The 22,231-nt window shown below is 34.3% G+C and overlaps 3 protein-coding genes across 3 annotated transcripts; all 3 read left to right on the forward strand.

The window, feature by feature from the left end:
- Positions 1–119: 119 nt before the first annotated feature.
- Positions 120–6,529, forward strand: LOC108194281 (peptidyl-prolyl cis-trans isomerase CYP21-1). The gene is made up of 7 exons (XM_017361256.2): positions 120–512; positions 3,786–3,864; positions 4,969–5,016; positions 5,192–5,215; positions 5,314–5,496; positions 5,579–5,654; positions 6,042–6,529. The coding sequence occupies exons 1-7, from the start codon at positions 351–353 to the stop codon at positions 6,229–6,231; spliced, it is 762 nt and encodes a 253-aa protein (XP_017216745.1). The 5' UTR covers positions 120–350; the 3' UTR covers positions 6,232–6,529.
- Positions 6,530–6,956: 427 nt separating this feature from the next.
- Positions 6,957–14,172, forward strand: LOC108205160 (uncharacterized). Its single transcript, XM_017374978.2, has 3 exons — positions 6,957–8,299; positions 13,203–13,545; positions 13,760–14,172. The coding sequence occupies exons 1-3, from the start codon at positions 7,263–7,265 to the stop codon at positions 14,015–14,017; spliced, it is 1,638 nt and encodes a 545-aa protein (XP_017230467.1). The 5' UTR covers positions 6,957–7,262; the 3' UTR covers positions 14,018–14,172.
- Positions 14,173–15,896: 1,724 nt separating this feature from the next.
- On the forward strand, positions 15,897–17,952 carry LOC108210534 (actin-depolymerizing factor 5). The gene is made up of 3 exons (XM_017381865.2): positions 15,897–16,056; positions 16,304–16,563; positions 17,579–17,952. The coding sequence occupies exons 1-3, from the start codon at positions 16,036–16,038 to the stop codon at positions 17,727–17,729; spliced, it is 432 nt and encodes a 143-aa protein (XP_017237354.1). The 5' UTR covers positions 15,897–16,035; the 3' UTR covers positions 17,730–17,952.
- The last annotated feature ends 4,279 nt before the right edge of the window (positions 17,953–22,231 follow it).

Raw genomic sequence — 22,231 nt, forward strand, 5'->3', positions numbered from 1 at the left:
AAAAAAAAAGAAATCGGGCCAATTCATGTTCAGAGAGTTCGGACAAGTACGCCACTTATTGGGCCATCTCAATAAAGCAAAACCAGGTAAAATGACACGAATATTTGTAACGGTTTACAAAAAGAAAAAAGAAAAGTCGCAATATATCGTGTCCTTAATTTATTTTTGGTTAGTTCATCTGACAAACACTTGGGAGCGGAGAAGAGAGTGCATACATACATCTATACATACAAGCAATAACATAACATATTCTGAGTTTCTGACACACACCCACTTACTCAAACACCCAACTGATCATAATACATGTTGTGTTTGTGTGTTGATGAAGGAAGATATATTAGTTGAATTGAATGTTTAATACTAGTAGTAATAAACAAGAAGAAGATCAAGAATTAGACAAGGGGTGGAATATGAATCGACAGATCTCTTCTATGTTGTTGCAGCCAAGATCACTTCTCATCTTTGTTGTTGCTACCATCCTTATCTTTCTTGCCTTCCCCTTCTCTCAACAGGTGATGTTCTGTCTATTTTATGTTTTTGTACATGTGATTAATTTGGGGTTGTTCAAGAATTGATTTTTGGATCTGGGTTTGTCTTGAAATGTGATTTTTTGATTGGGTTTGGTGGATTGTGAATTTTGATTTTGGAGTTGTTTTAGGGTTGTGATGTTATGCTGAGCTTGAATGCTGGTCATTCTTAAATTTGGTTTGATTGTTTTTGTTTGTGAGCTTACTTGATGACATATGTGAATTTGATGATGCCATTGATAATGTTTGGTCTTTTGGTGCTGTAATTTTGTTAGCTGGTAACTGGTTAAAATGGGTGATAGTATTAGTGGTGAAGTTGGTTAGGGCAGTGGAGAATTTTGGGTGGAATTAATAAGCTGTACCATGGAGGAGGACCAAATAAATGCAAGGATTTCTAAAAATGGTGTAATTGTGTAGTCCTGTTTGATTGTTCACTATTTTATCCAGTGTCTATTTAGGGGGTACAGAAAAGAAGGGAAGGAGAGGGAGGGGGGTTGCTTATGTATTGCTGCAAAATAAAAAAAAAATCTTTTCAGCATGATAGTATGATTTTTTCTTCTGTGCTTTTGGATCCTGATGAATTTCTTTCAATCATGAAAGGAGGGGGTTTATATAGAAATATGAATTAAACAGTTAGCTCCTATATTTTGTACCTTGAAATGTCATTAATTAAATGGGTTTTTATGAATATTCGAGGAATAATCTTTTTCAGTTAGTATAGAAGTTTTGAGTGCGAAGCTGAGCTACCACTCATGTAGTGTCAAATACTGGTAACTTTCAGTATTAAAGCGGAGTGCAGAGAACTCTTTTAATCCGTTTTTCCTTGTTTTGAAAACGATCATTTTTCTGAGTATATCATATAACCTAGGGAAGATGACCTGGATGAATTTAATCACTACTCATAATTCCATACGATGCCATATTTATGCTACACAAACTGTTTATGGTTTGCTAGTGAGTTTCCGACTGTAACTTAAAGAATGTGTGGCAATCTGCACGTTTCTATATGCGCTTAAAAGTTTATACCCAAGGAGGTCTTCTCCTTGTTGCAGGACAAGTTATTTAAAAGAATGGGAAAAACAATAAAAAGACAAGTGTGGGTTAATTAACCTTAGAAAATCCACTCATCTTAATGTGACTCAATCGCAACCGTAAGTAACATCAAGGATTTTCAACCGCATAAGAGAATACTCTGGTTGGATCGCAACCAATGGCAAGACAAAATCTTAATTTCTGTAATCAAAGTGTTCTAACAATAAAGGTGGTATCTCCTTGCGTAGAGAAAACCCTTGAACGTAAGCTACAAGTAAGATTTTAGACAAGAAAACAAGTCCTTTCATTATTCTTATACTATAACTTAAACATTCCCTAATAAATTAATTTAACTAGTACAAATTGTCTTTATAAGATAAAAGGAGTTGTGAGATATACTTAATATTTTCATTTCTGCTCCGCTTCATTACCTTTTTATTCCCATTTTGCAGTCTGTATGTGTGAAAATTTTCGTGCAAGTTTATCTTTCATTATTGCCTATATCAATTTTCAGTCTAAGAATAATCATTTTCACAGTTAGGTTCCAGGTGACCGACTGGAGTTGCAAATTTAGTTCACAGTTGCAATTTGCGCACCTCTTTCAGTCAACATTCTAATTTTATGTTGCTTCTTCGGTTCTGGGGTGGTTTTCTTTTCTTTTGTACAAGATTGTCACTTGTCTTCCATACTATGATTTAAGAGTCGTGTTTGTTGGTTATGCGGCATTTGTGTTTTTTACAGAAAGACAGCATAGAGTCTGTTTTTATGTTGTCAGATGTAAATAGAGTCTGTTTTTTGTTGTTTTGCTTATGTAATGCTGCAAAAAAAAAAAAAAAAAACTTTTCAGCATGATAGTATGATTTTTTCTTCTGTGCTTTTGGATCCTGATGAATTTCTTTCAATCATGAAAGGAGGGGGTTTATATAGAAATATGAATTAAACAGTTAGCTGCTATATTTTGTACCTTGAAATGTCATTAATTAAATGGGTTTTTATGAATATTTGAGGAATAATCTTTTTCAGTTAGTATAGAAGTTTTGAGTGCGAAGCTGAGCTACCACTCATGTAGTGTCAAGCACTGGTAACTATCGAGAGTATTAATGCGGAGTGCAGAGAACTCTTTTAATCCGTTTTTCCTTGTTTATGAAAACGATCATTTTTCTGAGTACATCATATAACCTAGGGAAGATGACCTGGATTAATATAATCACTACTCATAATTCCATACGATGCCATATTTATGCTACAAGAACTGTTTATGGTTTGCTAGTGAGTTTCCGACTGTAACTTAAGAAATGTGTGGCAATCTGCACGTTTCTATATGCGCATAAAAGTTTATACCCAAGGAGGTCTTCTACTTGTTGCAGGACAAGTTATTTAAAAGAATGGGAAAAACAATAAAAAGACAAGTGTGGGTCAATTAACCTTAGAAAATCCACTCATCTTAATGTGACTCAATCGCAACTGTAACATCAAGGATTTTCAACCGCATAAGAGAATACTCTGGTTGGATCGCAACCAATGGCAAGACAAAATCTTAATTCCTGTAATCAAAGTGTTCTAACAATAAAGGTGGTATCTCCTTGCGAGAGAAAAACCTTGAACGTAAGCTACAAGTAAGATCTTAGACAAGAAACAAGTCCTTTCATTATTCTCATACTATAACTTAAACATTCCCTAATAATTAATTTAACTAGTACAAATTGTCTTTATAAGATAAAAGGAGTTGTGAGATATACTTAATATATTCATTTCTGCTCTGCTTCATTGTGTTTTTATTCCCATTTTGCAGTCTGCATGTGTAAAAATTTTCGCGCAAGTTTATCTTTCATTATTGCCTTTATCAATTTTTCAGTCTAAGAATAATCATTTTCACAGTTAGGTTCCAGGTGACCGACTGGAGTTGCAAATTTAGTTCACAGTTGCAATTTGCGCACCTCTTTCAGTCAACATTCTAATTTTATGTTGCTTCTTCGGTTCTGGGGTGGTTTTCTTATCTTTTGTACAAGATTGTCACTTGTCTTCCATACTATGATTTAAGAGTCGTGTTTGTTGGTTATGCGGCATTTGTGTTTTTTACAGAAAGACAGCATAGAGTCTGTTTTTTTGTTGTCAGATGTAATAAGTTTGTGACATTACCTAAAATGTTTTTAGCTGTTTAATCAGTTGTCCTTTTCTTACGATGTTTGCTAAGTTTATGCTAAAGTAGTCATTAAATGTTATCAGCAAAAAGATGAGGTGGAAGTTCGACATGACATTACCCACAGAGTATTTTTGGATGTTGATGTCGATAAGCAACGTGTAGGTATGGTTTCTTCATTACCATATTGTACATAATTACTTTTTAGTTTTTACTGGAGTAGAGCTCAGTTTACATGCCAATTGTTTTGTAGCATATTTTCCTCGGTCACAACTGAGCTGAATTAAAATTCTCTAAATGAATGCTTATGGTGGTTCTAGTTGTCCATATTTATAAGAATCCAGTCAATGATATTAAATCTTAAAAGCAAATTGAGAATTATTCTGAAGATGTAGATGTTACTCCTTACGACAAACAGGAACTTTGGATAATTAACCTTAACTCGTTGTTTATCATGAAAACAAGAACCTCAGATTCAGTAGACGCCACACCTGGCGGTGAAACCCCTTTGATAAGTTGATGGTAAACACCACGAAGAATTTTGAGAAGTTCAAATTTAGCTCTTTACAAAACCAAGAGATTACTCTCACCAATTTATGAATAGAAAGATGTCCCATTATTATTTTCCACAAGCCATTTTATAGACCGGATATTACAATTAAAAAGAGATATACAATTAACCAAATCACAGTTGATCACACTTTCAGGAATAGAAATAGAAATATGGGAATTTTATATGGCCTTCGCTATCAGCCATAATTTCCCAATTAGAGTCAAATGAACTAAGCCAATAAAAGAAACGTAGACTATCTTGGCATGCAAGCCTAACAATCATACAAGTCATATCAAACATTTCTGTAATTTTTTATTAAAATTATGCTCAACATACCCGAGCTCTTCGGAGACTTGAATTAGATTGATGGGCCTTTGCTGAGCTTTGGTTCATGCTCATTGGCCCTCTACAAATTTGACTGAGCCAAGACCTCTTGATTTTGAACACTGAGTGCATTTTTGAATTGAATCTTATGAAGTTGTGAAGTTATACTGGAATGCATTTTTACCGCAAATATTCCTTTTTAATTATTAGGCGCGGTATCTTATATGGTATAAAGACTTTTATAAGGGTTGGTGTACAGGTGTCTTTATCTAAATGCTGAACTTTTGTTAAATATGTGTAGTACTCAATTTTGTACTTTGTAGTTTTAAACTTATTATACAATCATCTTAACTCTTTACCTGAATGGCAAACTTATGTTTGACTATCTGCAGGTAGAATTGTCATTGGGTTGTATGGTGAAGTTGTGCCCAAAACCACAGGTATGCTCGCTACCTTACGTGACAGCTACTTTATAAGCTGATCCTAATCCTGTGTACTTCAAAAAACTGTATAGCTTGAGGGGTGCTTAATACAATACTAACAGACTGTTGGCAGAATTTTTTAACCAAGTTGCATGAAAAAAGAACTAATTTGCGTTTTCATGTTATTTTGCAGAGAACTTCCGTGCTCTATGTACAGGTAAAGAACTCATGCACTGTTGTGAGAACATGCAGCATTGTACGGAATCTACAAATTGTTTTCTCTGCATGCATTAATTAACATATATATGGAATCAGGTGAGATGGGCAAGCATGCAAATGGGAAATCTCTCCATTACAAAGGAACCCCATTTCATCGTATCATCCCAGGGTTCATGATTCAAGGTGGAGACATCGTATATGGTAATGGAAGTGGAAACATATCTATATATGGTGGTACCTTCCGAGATGAAAATTTTAAGATAAAGCATTCACATCCAGGTAGAATTGCCTGCTCCAGTTTATAGAAGATTCTTCGCACAGTACCGTTGTCCTCATCTTTCTGATGTTACAATTCTTGCAGGTGTTGTCTCAATGGTAAACCCAGGACCTGATTCAAATGGTTCTCAGTTTTTTATCACCACAGTAAAGGCCAGCTGGTAAGCTGTTGAGAAGAATCGTAACATAAATATTAGCTAATAGTCATCTTAGATGAGTCCTTGAGGAGGCCACGACATTATTTTTGTAACTGCAAAAAACATTCTGCCATTATTTCTTTCATTGTTTCTTCTCCACCTCTTTTTCTGAGTATTCTGTGAGATTAAAACCTCTGCATGAAAGATTTGGGCATGTTCATTGTTAATTTTACTCTTTAAATCATAGTAAGAAATGCCATGGAGTGATGGACATGTGTACAGTTATATCAATGTTTCAAGGCTAAAAGGAAAGATATAATAGTGAATTTATCGCTTATCAGGCATGGCGAATGATAAACCTGCATTCATGTACTCTATGCTTGGTTTTAAATTTTTATGTAATTTTTTCAGGTTAGATGGGGAGCACGTGGTATTTGGTAGAGTGATAGAAGGGATGGACACTGTGTACGTAATAGAAGGTGCAGCTGGAACATACAGTGGGAAACCTAGGAAAAAAGTTCTTATCGCTGATTCTGGAGAGATATCTAAAAGCGAATGGGAAGCAGAACGGGAAAGTCGCAAGACTGCCAGCACCTCATGACACTTCAAGTCTGTGAAAATAGCAAATTTTGGAGCTCCAAGTATATTAATGTGGTTTCAGATAGTTGATGTGTATTGTCTTGTATCATGTTCATTAGTAATTTCTGATAATTATAATTCTAGATTGAAACAATTTGTTGAGTAATTTTTTTAAACAGTCATTAGTAAATTACTTTTCTGTATCAGGGTTACTAAGATATGTTTAGTTTAGATGAAAGCTATATTAGCTTTTCTTTATTGTAACATAGCTGTACTTTTGTAAATGGACATCAGAAGTGTGACCATGTTTTGTCCCAGAAGCCCAAAATGTTTTGTTTTGTCTTCGATCTGAAACTGGTGTGCAGAAAATCGAAGATGATTATTACAGTAATAATCAGATTAAGTAAATAAAAAAAAAAAATCTGCTGAGATTGGTTATGTATTTTTAGTTATGCCGTTACCCCAGAAGAATTTTACTCTGTTTTTTATTATTTGACGTTTTGACTTTTCAAATTTTAATTCACAAAAAAGATCAATCAAAACTAATATTCAAATAATAAAAAACAGATGGAGTAACATGTTTCTAAATAATTTTGTGAAATATGCATGAGTGAGACATAATATATTTTCCCTGTATTATTGTAGTTCTTTTAAATGCGATATTGAAAATTATTTGCACTACAGTTACATATATATTAATACAGTAGGATCTGGATAAATAAATATTTATAATTTAATTGTATCGGTATTTCTAATCTGAATCGAAAATCTTGATTATGGAGTTGAGCTGTCCGCAAACGAAAGTGCAAAACAAATGATTGGATGATCGGTGATACTTTAGTTTAAACCCTCAGCTGGACTGCCTTTCTTCCTGTCTCTATGTAAAATGATCTGTCTTAGCTCATTAGCTCTGCCCTCTGCCACATTACAGACACCCATGTCCACCTCTCCCACCGTATTTGATTAGTCTCTCTCTCTCTCTCTCTCTCTCTCCCTGTTTCATCATCTCTACCTCCTTAATTCCTAAAATTTTGTTCAACACAACATATTAGAATGTTCAAAGAAGAGCCCACCACAAATTCTTCGATTTCCTCCGCCCCTTCATCTTCCCCAACCCACCCTCTCCTCTCCAAACTCTACCAGTCTCCAATCCCCACCCACCCTTCTTCACCTCAACCTGACCCAGAGCCCGACCCGACCCATATCACCTACAATTACTCTCCTAGACCCATAAAGGACCTACCTTTCCTCATCCTCTTCACTCTCTTTGTACTCTCCACTTTTGCTTTAGGCATCTTTGCCATAATTAAGCATAATCCCAACTCATCTTATGCCTCTTTCTATATATATGATGAAGACACTTCTTCTTGCTACAAACCCACTCAAATTAATCACTCAGTTACCTTTTTATCCAACTTTTTCTTGGAAAAATCTCATCTTTTGGAAATCTTGATTTGGACCCTTGTGATCACTCTAGTTTTAAGTGTACCCTTTGGTTTTTCTCTACTTATTTTGCTTAAACATTATACTAAATATATTGTTTATGGTTCACTTCCTTTTTTTGTTATAGTGCCCATTTTTCTTAATGTGTATTGGTTTGTTGCTTGTACTATTAGTTCATCTTGTAGTCAATCGTTCGATTTAGTTTATCAAATTCTGGTTTTGGTGTTCGTATTCTTGGTAATTGGGGTTGTTTTGTGGATTTTTGTGGCAAATTGGCATAGAGTTGAGTTGACTGTGAAGATAATTAGGGTTGCCGCAAATGCGTTATCCAAGAATATGGGTTTGTTTGGGGTTCTTCCAGCTTTGACTTTTGGGTTTGTTGTGTATCTTGTGCCAGTTGTGGTGTTTTTGGTGTTTGCTAAGTCCAATGGGAAAATTGTGCCACGAGGCAAGCATGAAGAGTTCTATTGTGCTTGGAAGCAAGATGGATGGGTACCGGCATATTATGTGTTGGCTATTTTTACAATGTTATGGTCTGCAGCTGCGATGGTGGAAGCACAGGTGTATGTGATCAGTGGGACTATTGCTCAGTGGTACTTCTCGAAGAATGATGCGAATTTGAAAAGAAGTTTAAGGAGTTCTCTAAGGTCAGTTCTTAATACTAATCTTTAATTATATTATATGTTCTCTTAATTTAGAGCTGTTATTCAGTCACATGCTTGATGTCAGTAATTGTTTGTTTTTTTTTTTAATAAAGCTTATGTATAAAAACAAAGCAGCGGATATGGGATTGTGATGGTTTATGTTATATACCTGTATATTATCTGTTCTTGGCCTTAGTTGGGTTGTCTTGATGTTTCATATAAAGATATTAAAATCCATTGTCAGATCAGGAGGTTTAAGCCCGTCAGTCTTAATTCCTGACAGATTTTATATCTTCCTATTTTCGGCCAAAACGGGCATTAGGAGCATCGGGGGAAGTGGTGTGTGTTTTGTAGAGGTGGGGTGCCTTAGCATCTTTAACGGTATTAGCTAAATTGGTTAGCTAAAATGATATAAAATAATCATTAGCTAGAATATAAATGACGAAAAAGGTGTTCTGCTCCAATGATATTATCTGTAATTGGTACCTATTTTCTAAAAGTAACAACTGATTATTAGTTTTAAAAATTCAAGATCTTGTAGTTGATTTCAAGCCATTGGATCAACAAAGAGAATAGTACTTCAACTTTTTAATTTGGCGGGAACTGATGTGGCAATTATGGATAATAGCTATCCAATCTACAAATATAGAGGATCATTTCAGAGTTATCTAAAAATTTGCCTAACATGTTGTTTCCTTGGAGAAGAGGAAAAGAACACTATTATGTATAACTGTTGTCCACATAGGATATAGCTAAGAGGAGAGAGCATGGGTTGGAGATGCTCAATTCTGTATATAAAAATAGGTTTAACTAAAGCTAATGACATTAGAGAGTTTCGGTTCTGCTGCTTAGGTACTATGTTACTCCGACTCTTCTATTTAGGTTGCCGTACCCGTGTCGGACACTTGGACACTCGGACACGACACTTATTTCGTGTCGGATCCTTTGACTAAAATGTGGACATTTTGACCAATTTAAAAATCAAATATGAGTAGAACTTACAATTCAAAAGAAATATGTGAGAAAAAAGAAAGAAGCAAGAATGGGATTTAAGTAAAAAAGACGCCTGATTTGCAAAATCCCTTACAAAATCATGTTTAATATGAGTTTATTTGTAACTTTTTGTTAAGATGTCTAACTTACCATACTTGTTTATTAGTATATTACGATGTGTCCCCGTACCCGTGTCCAAAAATAGGACAGTGTCCCCGTGTCCCCAATTTTCATAGTTCCCAAGTCCGACACTCAGATATGTGTCGTGTCCGACACTCCGTACCCGAGTCGGAGTAACATAGCTTAGGTATTGCCTGCCAGTTGAGCAGATAAAAGGAAGGATTGAAATCATTGTCATTCCTATTGTTCTTTCTTAGACTATAAATGCAAAACTCTTCCTTCTCAGTACCATTTTGGATGTTGTTAATTTGAAATACACAAGCAATTTAAGGGTTCTACTATTTTCTGACAACATATCCTAAATAGTAAATGAAGTACACTGAAAAAGAAACAGAACAACACAAGAGAGATTGTACAACATGCCAACTCATGTGCATCTATGAGCATATCTAACCATTATCTTAAACAGTTTTTTTCCCAGTCATTTTCATACCTAACTCATGTTGTAAAAAGCGGGAATGGAACTTATTCGGTTAAGGTACTGTCCAAAGATTAATCGGAATGATTAATCGGACCATTAATCGGAATTAATTTAATATTATTTTTTAAAATTATATATAATATAATATAGATTTATAATCTTATAAAGTCAAAATAGTATAAATTTATATATCACAAAAATATTGCCTAATACAGTATAACAAATATCATTAGCTCTTAAGTTATGAGACAAAACACTACATTTTTGTTCTTTCCATTTTTATTAAATTATATTTTCAATTTCAATTTTCAAATTTTATTGTTTTTTTATAATTGGCCGATTTTTAACCGATTACACCGATTTTGACTATTTTTTTCAAAAAACAATTTTTGACGCGATTAACGTTTAATCGAGATGGAACCCGATTTATCCCGATTAATCGCTGACTTTTAGCACACTGTTACCTAATCTATGTTACTCTGACTCTTCTATTTAGGTTGCCGTACCCGTGTCGGACACTCGGACACGACACTTATTTCGTATCGGATCCTTTGACTAAAATGTGGACACTTTGACCAATTTAAAAATCAAATATGAGTAGAACTTACAATTCAAAAGAAATATGTGAGAAAAAAGAAAGAAGCAAGAATGGGATTTAAGTAAAAAAGACGCCTGATTTGCAAAATCCCTTACAAAATCATGTTTAATATGAGTTTATTTGTAACTTTTTGTTAAGATGTCTAACTTACCATACTTGTTTATTAGTATATTACGATGTGTCCCCGTACCCGTGTCCAAAAATAGGACAGTGTCCCCGTGTCCCCAATTTTCATAGTTCCCAAGTCCGACACTCAGATATGTGTCGTGTCCGACACTCCGTACCCGAGTCGGAGTAACATAGTACCTAATAAATTGAACTAGGTCTTCTGATACATTTTCCTCCTACAACTAGGTGGACCGACAATTGTAATTTATAGTAATTCTATAGCATGAAAGACTATGGGTCATTGTTTGTACATGTCTTAGCTCTTGATCTCTGTTTACTGATAATGCTTACACGTCTTACTAAAGGAGATTGCGATGGGACCTACTTACTGTGACTAGATTTAATTCTCGCCAAATATCAGGTGGTGAGAAAACATGTATGCACATTATACATGCAGAATAAACTAGACCATAACAATCTTATTGTTGCCTAGTTAAAAATTTATCAGACACCAAATAGAAGAATTTATACTGTATAACCTCTTTACTGAATTAACAACAGAGCTCGGGTACCAATCATCCTAGCTTATGTAGATTACTATTGTGCACACGAATATCAAGTAGCGCTTCGATCTAATGCTGCGGATCAAAAAACTAGGCCCGGACTCTTCATTTTGTCTCGAGTACTCGTGTCGGATACTCGACACTCGAACATGAGTATGGACACTCCAACACTTATTTTTAAGTCGAAAACATGTAAAATTTTCAAATTATTGCAGATTCCGACACTGAGACACATATCCATGTTGGACACTTTTAGCCAAGTCTGGGTAACATAGCATAACAATATAGCATCAAACACTAACAAATGAATGAAGACTTGGGCTTCAATAGCAAGATTACATAGCATAAAGTTTGGCAACATTTGTACTTAAAATATTGAGTACTAGCTCTGTCCGTAGCTGGTCTAAGGGTTTTTAAACTTTGTGGCACTTTTTTTTTATAGAAATTTTTTAGGACCGGCCAATTCATATATTATTACAGTTAGTGTTATGCTTGGGAGATATATTCAGGACACCATTGCAGAGAGAGAGACAGAAGAGGACATTGTGATAGGTTTCTCTTAGGAGACTTTTCACGCACCGGAACTTTTTGTTCATAGTTATAAGAGTTTTACCTCTGCCGCTGTTTGCACTTTCTATTTGGAGTTTTACCAGGGTCCTTATTTTCTTTTGTTGTCAATTTCTAGCTGGTTGTGTTTATTTGCAATTGTTCATTGCTAGAATAAGAAATATTTTAACTTTTATATTTTTGCCTTTTAACCAGCGACTTTGTATATATGTTCTATCTGTCTGTACCTAGAATCTAAATATCATGATTACGTGTGTGAGGTTTCTCTACTTGAGAAGAGAGGAATCAGCTTCAGAAGGTTGCTCCTGTTGGTAGGTGCATGGCTGTGGCTCTTGGTATAAAATATTTTTTTTTAAGTAATACAATAAAAGGTTGTAACAGAGTCGATCACTCCTGAGTTGCTTAAAGGTTGGAATGTGCAATTAGACATGTCAATTTGGTACACGACACGAAAAGTCAGTGTTTGGGTTTCGATTTTTGGTACACGAATACGAAAATACACGGTGAATTTAGTGTCGGATATGGGTTTTTATTTTGTAGACAAGAAAGTACACGATATAAAAATATTTATATTTTCATGTAAAAAATTTATATTTACATATATATAATATATACAGATGTACAAATGTGTACACAATTGTATGCAAATATAAAGATTTAATTTATATTTTTTAAAATAATACATAAAAATGTATTTTTAAACTATATTTTAATTAAATTTTATTATTATATTTATATTAAATGTACATGAAAAGTACACCAAATGTACACGACACGTTTAAACGGATATGGGTTTCAGATTAGGTACACGAATCCTGAACGGGTCGGGTACGGTTCACTTTCAACTTTCAAGTACACGAAACACGAAAGTACACGACGCGATACGATTGACAGGTCTATTTGCAATACCCAGATTCTACTCAACAATGATTGACCCGGCTCGAGCTGTACGAGTAGTTTATTGAGCTCACTTGAGGCTCGAAACCATAAGCGAGCTCTTCTTCCAGATATCTTTGATATTACTTTAATTTGAATTTTACACGTTAAAATCAAATGAAGCCCAAGTGGAGTTTCTAAGTGATTCGTGCTCAAGTCAAGTCAAGCATAATAGTCAAGCTTTTGAAAGGAGTTTTGAGCTTAACCTGTGGCTCTATCAGCTTGAATTCTGAACTTTTTAGTTGAGCCAGGTCGAGCGAGATAGTATTTAGCTTGGATAAATTACACCCCAAATTGCGCTAGGCATGAGCACATGCCAGATGTGAAGTGTTGTCATGGACAGAGGGTTTGTGTTTCATCAGTTTTACAAACATTTTGGATCTTGATTTCAAAACATGCATCTTCAAGTTTGTTCCTCAACTAGGATCTCTTTCACCTGCTTGACGATCTCATATATTTATTTTACTATATACTTTAATCTTGAATGTTTTCAGTACAGTTTCGTTTCATTTAGTGACATTACCCGTTTACATGTTCCAGGAATGCATTTGGCCCATCCTTCGGCACAGTATGCTTTTCGGGATTATTAAGTTTTTTTGTTCGTTTAGTTCGCTCTGCAGTGGACAATGCAAAACAGGATCTTCCTGGGATTGTGAACGTTATTCTTCGATGTTGTGTCAACACTTTTATGGTGGCATTCGATTTTCTAAACGAGTTCACTATAAATTTGGCCGCAATAACTGGTGAAGCTTACTGCACTTCTGCAAGGATGACATATGAGCTTCTATGCCGTAATCTTTTGTCAGCTGTCTTTGTGGAAACTGTATCCACTCGTGTGTTGAGTGGTATTAGTTTTGTCTTCGCAGCAATATATGGGATTCTGGTGAGTATTTTTTTTACATTTCATGTATAATTTTTGCATCCTAAAATCTGATATTGCAAGTTTTTTTAATTGAGTAGGATACTGGCCAATTTAAATTCATAGAACATTTCAGAAGCATCTTAAAAGTAAAGTTATAACACCATCACAATCTACCAACTGGGATCATGTTATTGTGTCTGTTTACTTTTTTAATATCTGGGTCCTGGACAAGCAGGTATGTGCAATACTAAAAGGGGCAATTGGAATTGGGAATGACTCTTACTTCGTTGCTGCTATGGCATGGCTCCTATTATTGTTGGTACTCGGCTTCGTTGTTCAAGTCCTGGATAATGTAATCGAAACAGTATATGTGTGCTATGCAATAGACAGGGACACGGGAAACGTTTGCAAGCAGGAAGTTCATGACGTGTATGTTCACCTCCCTATCAGTAGAAACCATATATCTCATAGTGCCAGAACTTCACTTGCATAATGTATAACCCTTTATTTTGGATTTCCATGTAATATACCATGTAGTTCATGTCAATCTGCACATATAACCTTTTAGCCTACCCATCGCCATAGCGATTAACTCCTTCCTGTACAAGTGATTTTTAATTAATAAAGAGTTTGGACATATAGTGTAAATTTGTTGTTACTACCTTCTCCATTATTCTGCGCTGATTGTTACGTGTAGTGGTTGAAGATGTTTACAAGTATTATCCACAAATCTGGAAGCCGTGCTCATCAAAATACAGCTAAGAAGTGGTCATTATTCAGACACCAAGAATCCAATGCATGTAAGTTTAAGCAGTAATGCCCTGTGGTGATGAAAAAGCTTTTGAGTACATCAACATGTTATTGCCAGTGGCAGTGAGTGGACTTTTGTGATTGTCACCTTGTTCTGAATTGGCAGTGTATCTTTCCTCTACCTCTACTTTTCAAAGCTTGGAAACATGGATTCACAAAAGCAGAGGGGATTGTTCATCAAGAGGCGATTTGCCCATGTGGTTTGTTGAAAACAAGTCCTGGGGATGCAAGACATATAAAGCTAAAGAAATAGAAATGTGATGGGGTTATGAACCTGAGTGTGGAAACTGTAGAAAGTTAAAATTTTGGACTTGTCAAACTGTTAATATACTCCTAATCTTTCTCGGTGGTGGTGGCCTTGAATCCTCTCCTCTTATCCTCCTCCTTTGCTTTCACGCAAAGTCTAGCATTTTTTCTGAAAAGATGAAATCCCCGCACCAAACACGCGTAGCGCAACTGCGCAAGTATAGACAAGATTGGACCATTTATCTATCTTGTGCTACACCATTTCCATGGTTAGCTCATAAAATTTTCCGTGATGGGAAGGAATGAGGTGAGAATGCAACTCGGACCCAATAATACCTGCCATTCAATTATGTATGCAAATGATATTTCAGTTTGTAATGCCAAAACGTTGCTGGACCAAATTATGGATTAATCAAAATGTGTATACTTTATTTACTTGGCTACATATTTTTCAGAAAGGAAAGTATGCAACTTTATATCACACATTACTATAATAATGTTTCCTTTCCACCAAGTGATGCAAATTGATTGTCAAATCCAAGGGAAAATACTTGCTGGACTCGTGGGCAGTATGACCCGTCTGTGACATGCGAGTATGCGACACCGGACACTTCGCATAAAGAAAAGCCTGCCAAGTTATCCATCTTCTATTTTAATTCGGTTTTTCACACTAACTATCATTTTTAAATTATGTGTCAGATTTTTATAAACTCTAATTTTATTAATTATCACGATCCCATGCACAAAAATTTTAAAAATCTTCCACCTGAAATGATTGTTATACACATGCTCAACTTAAGATAGTCCAAACATATTGTACTAATTACACGCCATACTCTGTCAATATTTCTCTATGGAATTTTTTATCTATAATCCAGAATTTTCTATCTCATATTTTCAGTTTTTTTTAGAAAAAAACTACCTACCTATGATAGATCTAATATCATTTTGCCAACAAGCATGGCATGAAATATAAATAATTTGTCTGGCAAGAATGGAGCAACAATAGCTCATCACTAAGAAAATTAGTGACTATCCCTAACACAAGTTACAATTGGCTACCACCTAGGTAATTGAACACTCCTATTAATTTGTGTTTAAGCAAAACATGCATAGCTATTTATCCTAAAAATCAACACCCGACATGAGCTCCGTTTTGTTTGACCCCAACACTCTCCGTAAAATTTTTTGCCATGTCGTGGCAAAAACAAAAAAAGAAAAAAAAAAATGCAATGCACTAGATCGAGGGTAGTATTGTCAGCTACACTAACAAAAACAGAAACAGTACTTAGTCAAACGTTAGTGGTATACTTCTTAACCAAATCTCCCCGAGATCTTATATATAGTCCAATTCTTCCCACTACATTTTTCATAGCTCCACTTTCATACAAAATCAACTTTCACCATCTACCTCTCTTTCTAGCTTCAACAGATATACTAACCTGCTCCACCACCATGGCTATGGCTTTCATGATGGTAAGCATTCAAACATATGTTTCTTAAATTTAAGTGTGTTACACTATTTTTCTATTTTACGTGCATATATTTATATTAGTTCCGACTGTTTCAAAATTCTGATTCTTTTTGTTACATGCACACACCGACAAGACACATATCCATCCATGTAGTCGATAAATTTTTGGTTTTTTGTTTCCGGTTCGATCTGGACCTAGATCTCGTGTAAATAAAATATAATCGATAAATTTGCATGAATAATTGACAGGCGACAAAGGGTATGTGCGTGACAGAGGAATGCAAGAAATCGTTCATGGAAATGAAGTGGAAGAAGGTGCACAGATACATAGTCTACAAGATTGACGAGAAATCGAAGCTAGTGACCGTGGATAAGGTGGGCAGCTCCGGCGAAAGCTACGATGACTTGGCCGCATCTTTGCCGGAGGACGACTGTCGATACGCGGTGTTCGATTTCGATTTTGTGACAGTTGACAATTGCCGGAAAAGCAAGATCTTCTTTATTGCATGGTATGCCACACTTTCATTACATATTTCGAATTGCTTTGAAATGAAGCTACTGTTTAATTTGCGTTCTGTCAAGTCTTGTTCTGCTTTCCGTTATCTTTTTTACTTAGCTGAATTACGTGAGTCAAGATTCGGAAATTAGGTGGAACTTGTACACTTTTTATTATTTCATGCAAATTATTCAAGATGGGTGAATGAACATGGAATCCTAAGTTAGAATTCCTAACCCACCAAACAAAAGTGATGTATTTTGGAATTGGACCAGTTGGTGGGCATAGATTATTTTTGGATAACTATGGATTGTTAAAGTTTTAGTACACGATCAGAATTGATGGGGAGACAGACACCATTTATCAACTTTGATAAAAGTGATGTAACATAAGAATTCCGAAAAAAATTTCAAAATTTTATTTTCGAGGGAGCGAGAATTGGTCCCAAAATCAGAGCTGGACTTGATGATAATCCTTGGCTTAGTAGATTTGGATGGCAGAGACCGGCATGAAGATGTTCCAAGCAGGGAGTCCATTAGTTAGGCCAACTATTGATTCAGCCACTCAGCATGGAGTTTTCAATATTAAAAGACTCGGAAGCGTTTGGTTCGTGGTTAAGATAAGTCCGATTAAAAAGAATCAGATTTTTAAACTCGTATGTTGGTGTTTGTATTAGCAATTTCATGACATGGAATGAGAACCTTATCCTACTTGGAGGATAAATCATTTCTTACACTCTCTTGCGATATCCATTCACATACCTCTCATTCTTATTCTTATTCTTAATTCTCATTCTCACTCACAATCCAAACGCCCCTTAAGTATATTTTTTTTGTCAGGCCCCTTAAGTACATCTTAATATGTATTAAACTAATCTTTTAGGTATTGGATTTTATTCTTTTAATTAATTAGATCGTCAGTCGTCGACGAAAATAGACATTGCATCTTGCATATTTTCCATGAAATAATTATTCATTTGCATGATGACTTTGTAAATTTTGGTTAATTGGCATGGATGGTTGTTTTAGGGCTCCCACGGCATCAAGAATCAGAGCAAAAATTCTGTATGCAACTTCGAAAGACGGATTAAGAAGAGCATTAGATGGAATTAGCTATGAAGTACAGGCAACTGATGCTGCGGAGATGGGTTTCGACGTCATTACTGATCGTGCTAAGTAATGATTAAGCAAGGCGATTAGGATTAACTAAAGTTTGTTTTGGAATCTTTATAATTTTGAATAATGCTGCTGCTGCTTGTTGCTTTTCTTTACTCGTTAGTTGTTAACATCAACTTTTTTTCTAATCTCCATGTACATAATGCCCCAATAACTAATCTATGATTAACACATGCTGTGTTTTTGTTAATTAATGGAAAATACCCTTATTGTTGCCTTGCTTTTCAGATCAATTGTCTGTAGCTTTTGGATCGGACAGCGATCTAATGACATGATTAGTATCTAGATCGCAAGTTAATGAGCATTTAAGCTGTACTAAAGTATCCTTTAAAACTCTGTATTTCAAGAAACAAAAGAAAAGTATATAACTCTCCAAAATCTATGACACTTCGGCCCAGATAGCTGGAAACCCAATAATGGTACCTGGATTTGGGCCAAAATCATTGACAGCAAAAGCAACAAAGTAATTGGAGGCCCAACAAATGCTCCCTATATTATTCTTGTCTGCAAGTCTTTTTGATAATGTTTGTAAATAATTAAATGTACATCATTTTAAATTTATATATAGTGACATTTCTAAAACTAAATATAAATATTTAATTTAATCACATATATTAAGTTGTATATCGCTAAATATCCATTCTTCTGCCAAAACTAGCCGAGATTTTGTGAGTAACTGAGTAGGCAAACAAAGGCCAAATGAAGAGAATATGTTGGATTCATGGTAGAACAGATCTAGACAATCTAGCTGGTTATAAACTATGGTCAAAAGGTCCATTCATGATTAACGAAGTTGTTTTGTTTAAATAAACCAGAAATTAGCAAAAGAGAAAAAGTTCTTCTATCATTAATCTCAACTCTCAAGAGTAAATTAACAACTTCTTGTCGAGGACTCTCTTACATTTTGGTGGTGCAAATTATTAATAAAAATACTGGTAGGAGGAGAAAACAAAATGTGGTTTGTTTGAAAAATGATGCACAAACTCCAAGTTTATTTAAATTATTTTTGCATATGAAGAGAATTGGCAATACTGTGAATATGCCTGGGAAATATGTTTGATGGTTAAAATAAGATATTGGAGGTTTGCTTTTTGATGAGTAACAATGTAAATTTTTGAGAAAGCCTGAAAGTAGTTTATTATAAATTAGATTAAAGATATATCAAAATTTATACAACTACAAAGATACAAATTACTCCTTATTACTGCAAAAATAGAGTATATAGCGGTACTGCAGTCTGCAAGAGGAATGGATAAACTCAAAGACATACATTATACATACATCACCAGAATCGTTCATCTTATCCCCACCCCGCTGCTTTTTTAAGAAAATAAAATAAAAAACAAAATCTTTTATTCTAATTATTGCCTTTGTCATTTTGTTTGCATATAGTATGCGAGGCCATGGTATAATTTACCTAGAAAAATTATTATGTTTGTGCTTTTCAAGTCATTATTATTCTCTTCTTTCACCGAAAAAACCATACCATCAATAATATTATGATTCGTTTGGTATGGACCATAGAGTACGTCTATGATGAATTTCCTCTTCATTTCCCCTGCATTCTTATCTACTGGGGTATGATTTTTGGTGCTGTGCAAATTAGAAACATACAAAAATAATAGATACAAACGAGTCGAGACAATCATGTATCCTGCTCATTCAACTGCTGCATTTTTTCTCCTAGTCATGCTGAATTTTAGCATATATTCTATCTCTTTAGTCCATTTTTGACTTATTATAATATAATTAATCAGTTTTAAGATCAAAATTATAAATTAAACTTTTAGAATTTCTTAAATACTAAAAATTATGTTTTAAATACCAATACACATACTTTTTATTAATATAGTGAATTATCTTTTATTACATGATACTCCTTCGGCCCCTTAATTGTTGACATTGGGGATGGAGTTCCGCATGTATTTTACTACTCTTATAAAATATAATCTGATAAATTATTTTGATTTTTTTAAAATATAAGTTATAGTTTAAATTTTATAAAAAAAATCAAAATTTTAAAAATAAGTTGTAAAATCATATTTTATATGCGACTTAAAATACATGTCAATTAATATAAAAAATTGCTAAAAAATGATAGAGATGGAAGAAGTACATATTAAATTTCAATGAAAATTTGATCGACAAAAGAAAGTCGAAAATGAAGTAAAAATTTCGAAAACTGAAGTAGCATTCAAATTCACGCAGACGAGCACACGTATATGGATATCCGATGACATTCACGATAATTTTATGGGGATGAGTTTGGAGTGGCTTTTATATCCTCCACCTCATTAGTCATTACAAATGGGTAGTGTGTATGATTCTGATTAGGTGGGAGTGCTTAAACACATGTGCTTCCAACTTCTGCTTCATCACTTATTCATTTTTACCTGTCAGTGGGCTCAGACAAAATCTCGTGTAAACAACAAAAGACTGCAGAGTGGGGAATTCTAAAGAAATCGAAAGCCTTTTTGAATGAGCAATTACGGAACTTTACTGCCCGAACAATTTATCGAATTTCTGCAAGATCCATCAGTCTTCTAACAAATTGTGTGACACTATTATTATATGTGCTGAATTTTATTGTATACAGGGAAGAGTAGCTTTTTATATTAGTCTTTTAGTTTAATTTTATTCTTCAAATAACCTATTAATACCAAATTAATATAAAGTATCATATAGTTAACTTTCCTAATTGCATTCTTATATTTTAAACTAGAAAAAAATAAAAGTAGTATCTATTATACCCTTCACTTTTGATAAAATATGCGATTTAGTGAATATCTCATGACGATTTATTAATAAGAAATGAGTGTTCGTACCTTGATTCTCTAAAATGTGATCCATCCTGTACAAAGTAAAACTAAATCAATTGTTTAGGTGGCCGGTATCCCTAACATAACATGTGAATTTGTGAAATGAATGCCTTGAAACCCATACATATTTTCAATATGAGAAATGTTTTGAAGATCTTGATGAGATGTTGATTTTGGTCTTTATATTTTGTGAATGAAACTCAATTAAATCGTGCGATATATGCATACTGGTATTTTTATAATAAAAATATGTGTTTTAACGTGTATTTGTATTCTGAAATTTTTAAAACTTATAATGTAAGGATTTTGATGTAAGATTAAACATGTCTTTAAGTTGAGTTATAATATTAAGTTGAAGATTGTGTAAACATATTTTGATTTGTTGAGTAGGATGGTGTCCCGCCCCTAGGTTAGGTACAATAAAAATAACAGATCTCTATTTGTTATATACTTGTAGGTGTAAAATAAGAATTTTTTGATATTTATGATTTCTCTAAACATGTATAATTTAAGGATGATAAAAAAAATAGAATCAAAATTTTGTGTCACAGACTATACCTGTATAGTACAATATCGACTGCTAGATTCTTACTTCATTTATCGGCATGAAAAAGGTGTTTGGAAGTAAGTTTTATGATCCGTGATTATCTCAGATCAGGACTTGCACATAGGTTACAGAACAATATGCGCAAGGTTAGGTACCAACATAGCATACTACTATGCGAGGCAGGGCGATTGCTCCAAACAAGTAGTCAAAAGAAAAAGAAGGTAGCACAATCATTTTCGATATACAAATATTATGATGAAATGTAAAAGGAAGGGGCATGTGAAATCGAGGAATAAATTAGTCAAAATGTTCCCTGGTCAGTACTTGGTACAGCCAATAAAGAATAAAATATATGTTGGTTTTAACTTTACACAAATGCCACTTTTTTCAACATTTGAAGCAAGCAAACGAGTGTTCTGTACATATCAATATAGAATAACGCTGTGGTGTGAACTCTGAAACAAAAGCTAGCATTCCTAACTTTTTATAAGTATTTCTTGACTTATTACACAAACGGTACGAATAAGTGCTCATAACTCATAATCTTAAAACTGGACTTATAAGTTCTAAACAAACACCCACTATGTTTCTGCCACTGCTAATGTATTATTTATGCACGAGTCCCGACTTCCAATTAGATCCGTTACAAAATATGTTAAATTTTAACAAATTTGTTAATTGATTGGTCTCTTCACTCCCTTAATTCCCAATTATTATAAAATTTAATTTTCCAAAAGATACTGATTTATACCTACTCGAATTAATCGATCTTGTTGATAAGAGTATCTCTAACCCTCACAAGCCCTTAGCTAAAAGTCCATGTGGCTTTCCATAATTATATATTATAGGCAATGTTCACAAAAAATAGAACTCCAACCACCGCAACCCCTTGTGTATAATTATAGCCATCCCCCTATGCATGGTTATATTTGTCGATCCGCTACAGATCTGTAGCGAATTCCACGTCATCTCCCGCAATTTATTTTCCTCCTTCCCACTGATTACATGTTATTTATTACCCTATTAAACTAATATATTCTATTTATAACAATCTAAATAATAATAATATGCTATTTTTAAATTATACCCAACCAATATAGCCAATACCATTAAGCACAATGTCTTACAGATTCGGCAAAT

Source organism: Daucus carota, chromosome 1 (assembly GCF_001625215.2).
Source record: "Daucus carota subsp. sativus chromosome 1, DH1 v3.0, whole genome shotgun sequence".
Taxonomy (NCBI): domain Eukaryota; kingdom Viridiplantae; phylum Streptophyta; class Magnoliopsida; order Apiales; family Apiaceae; genus Daucus; species Daucus carota.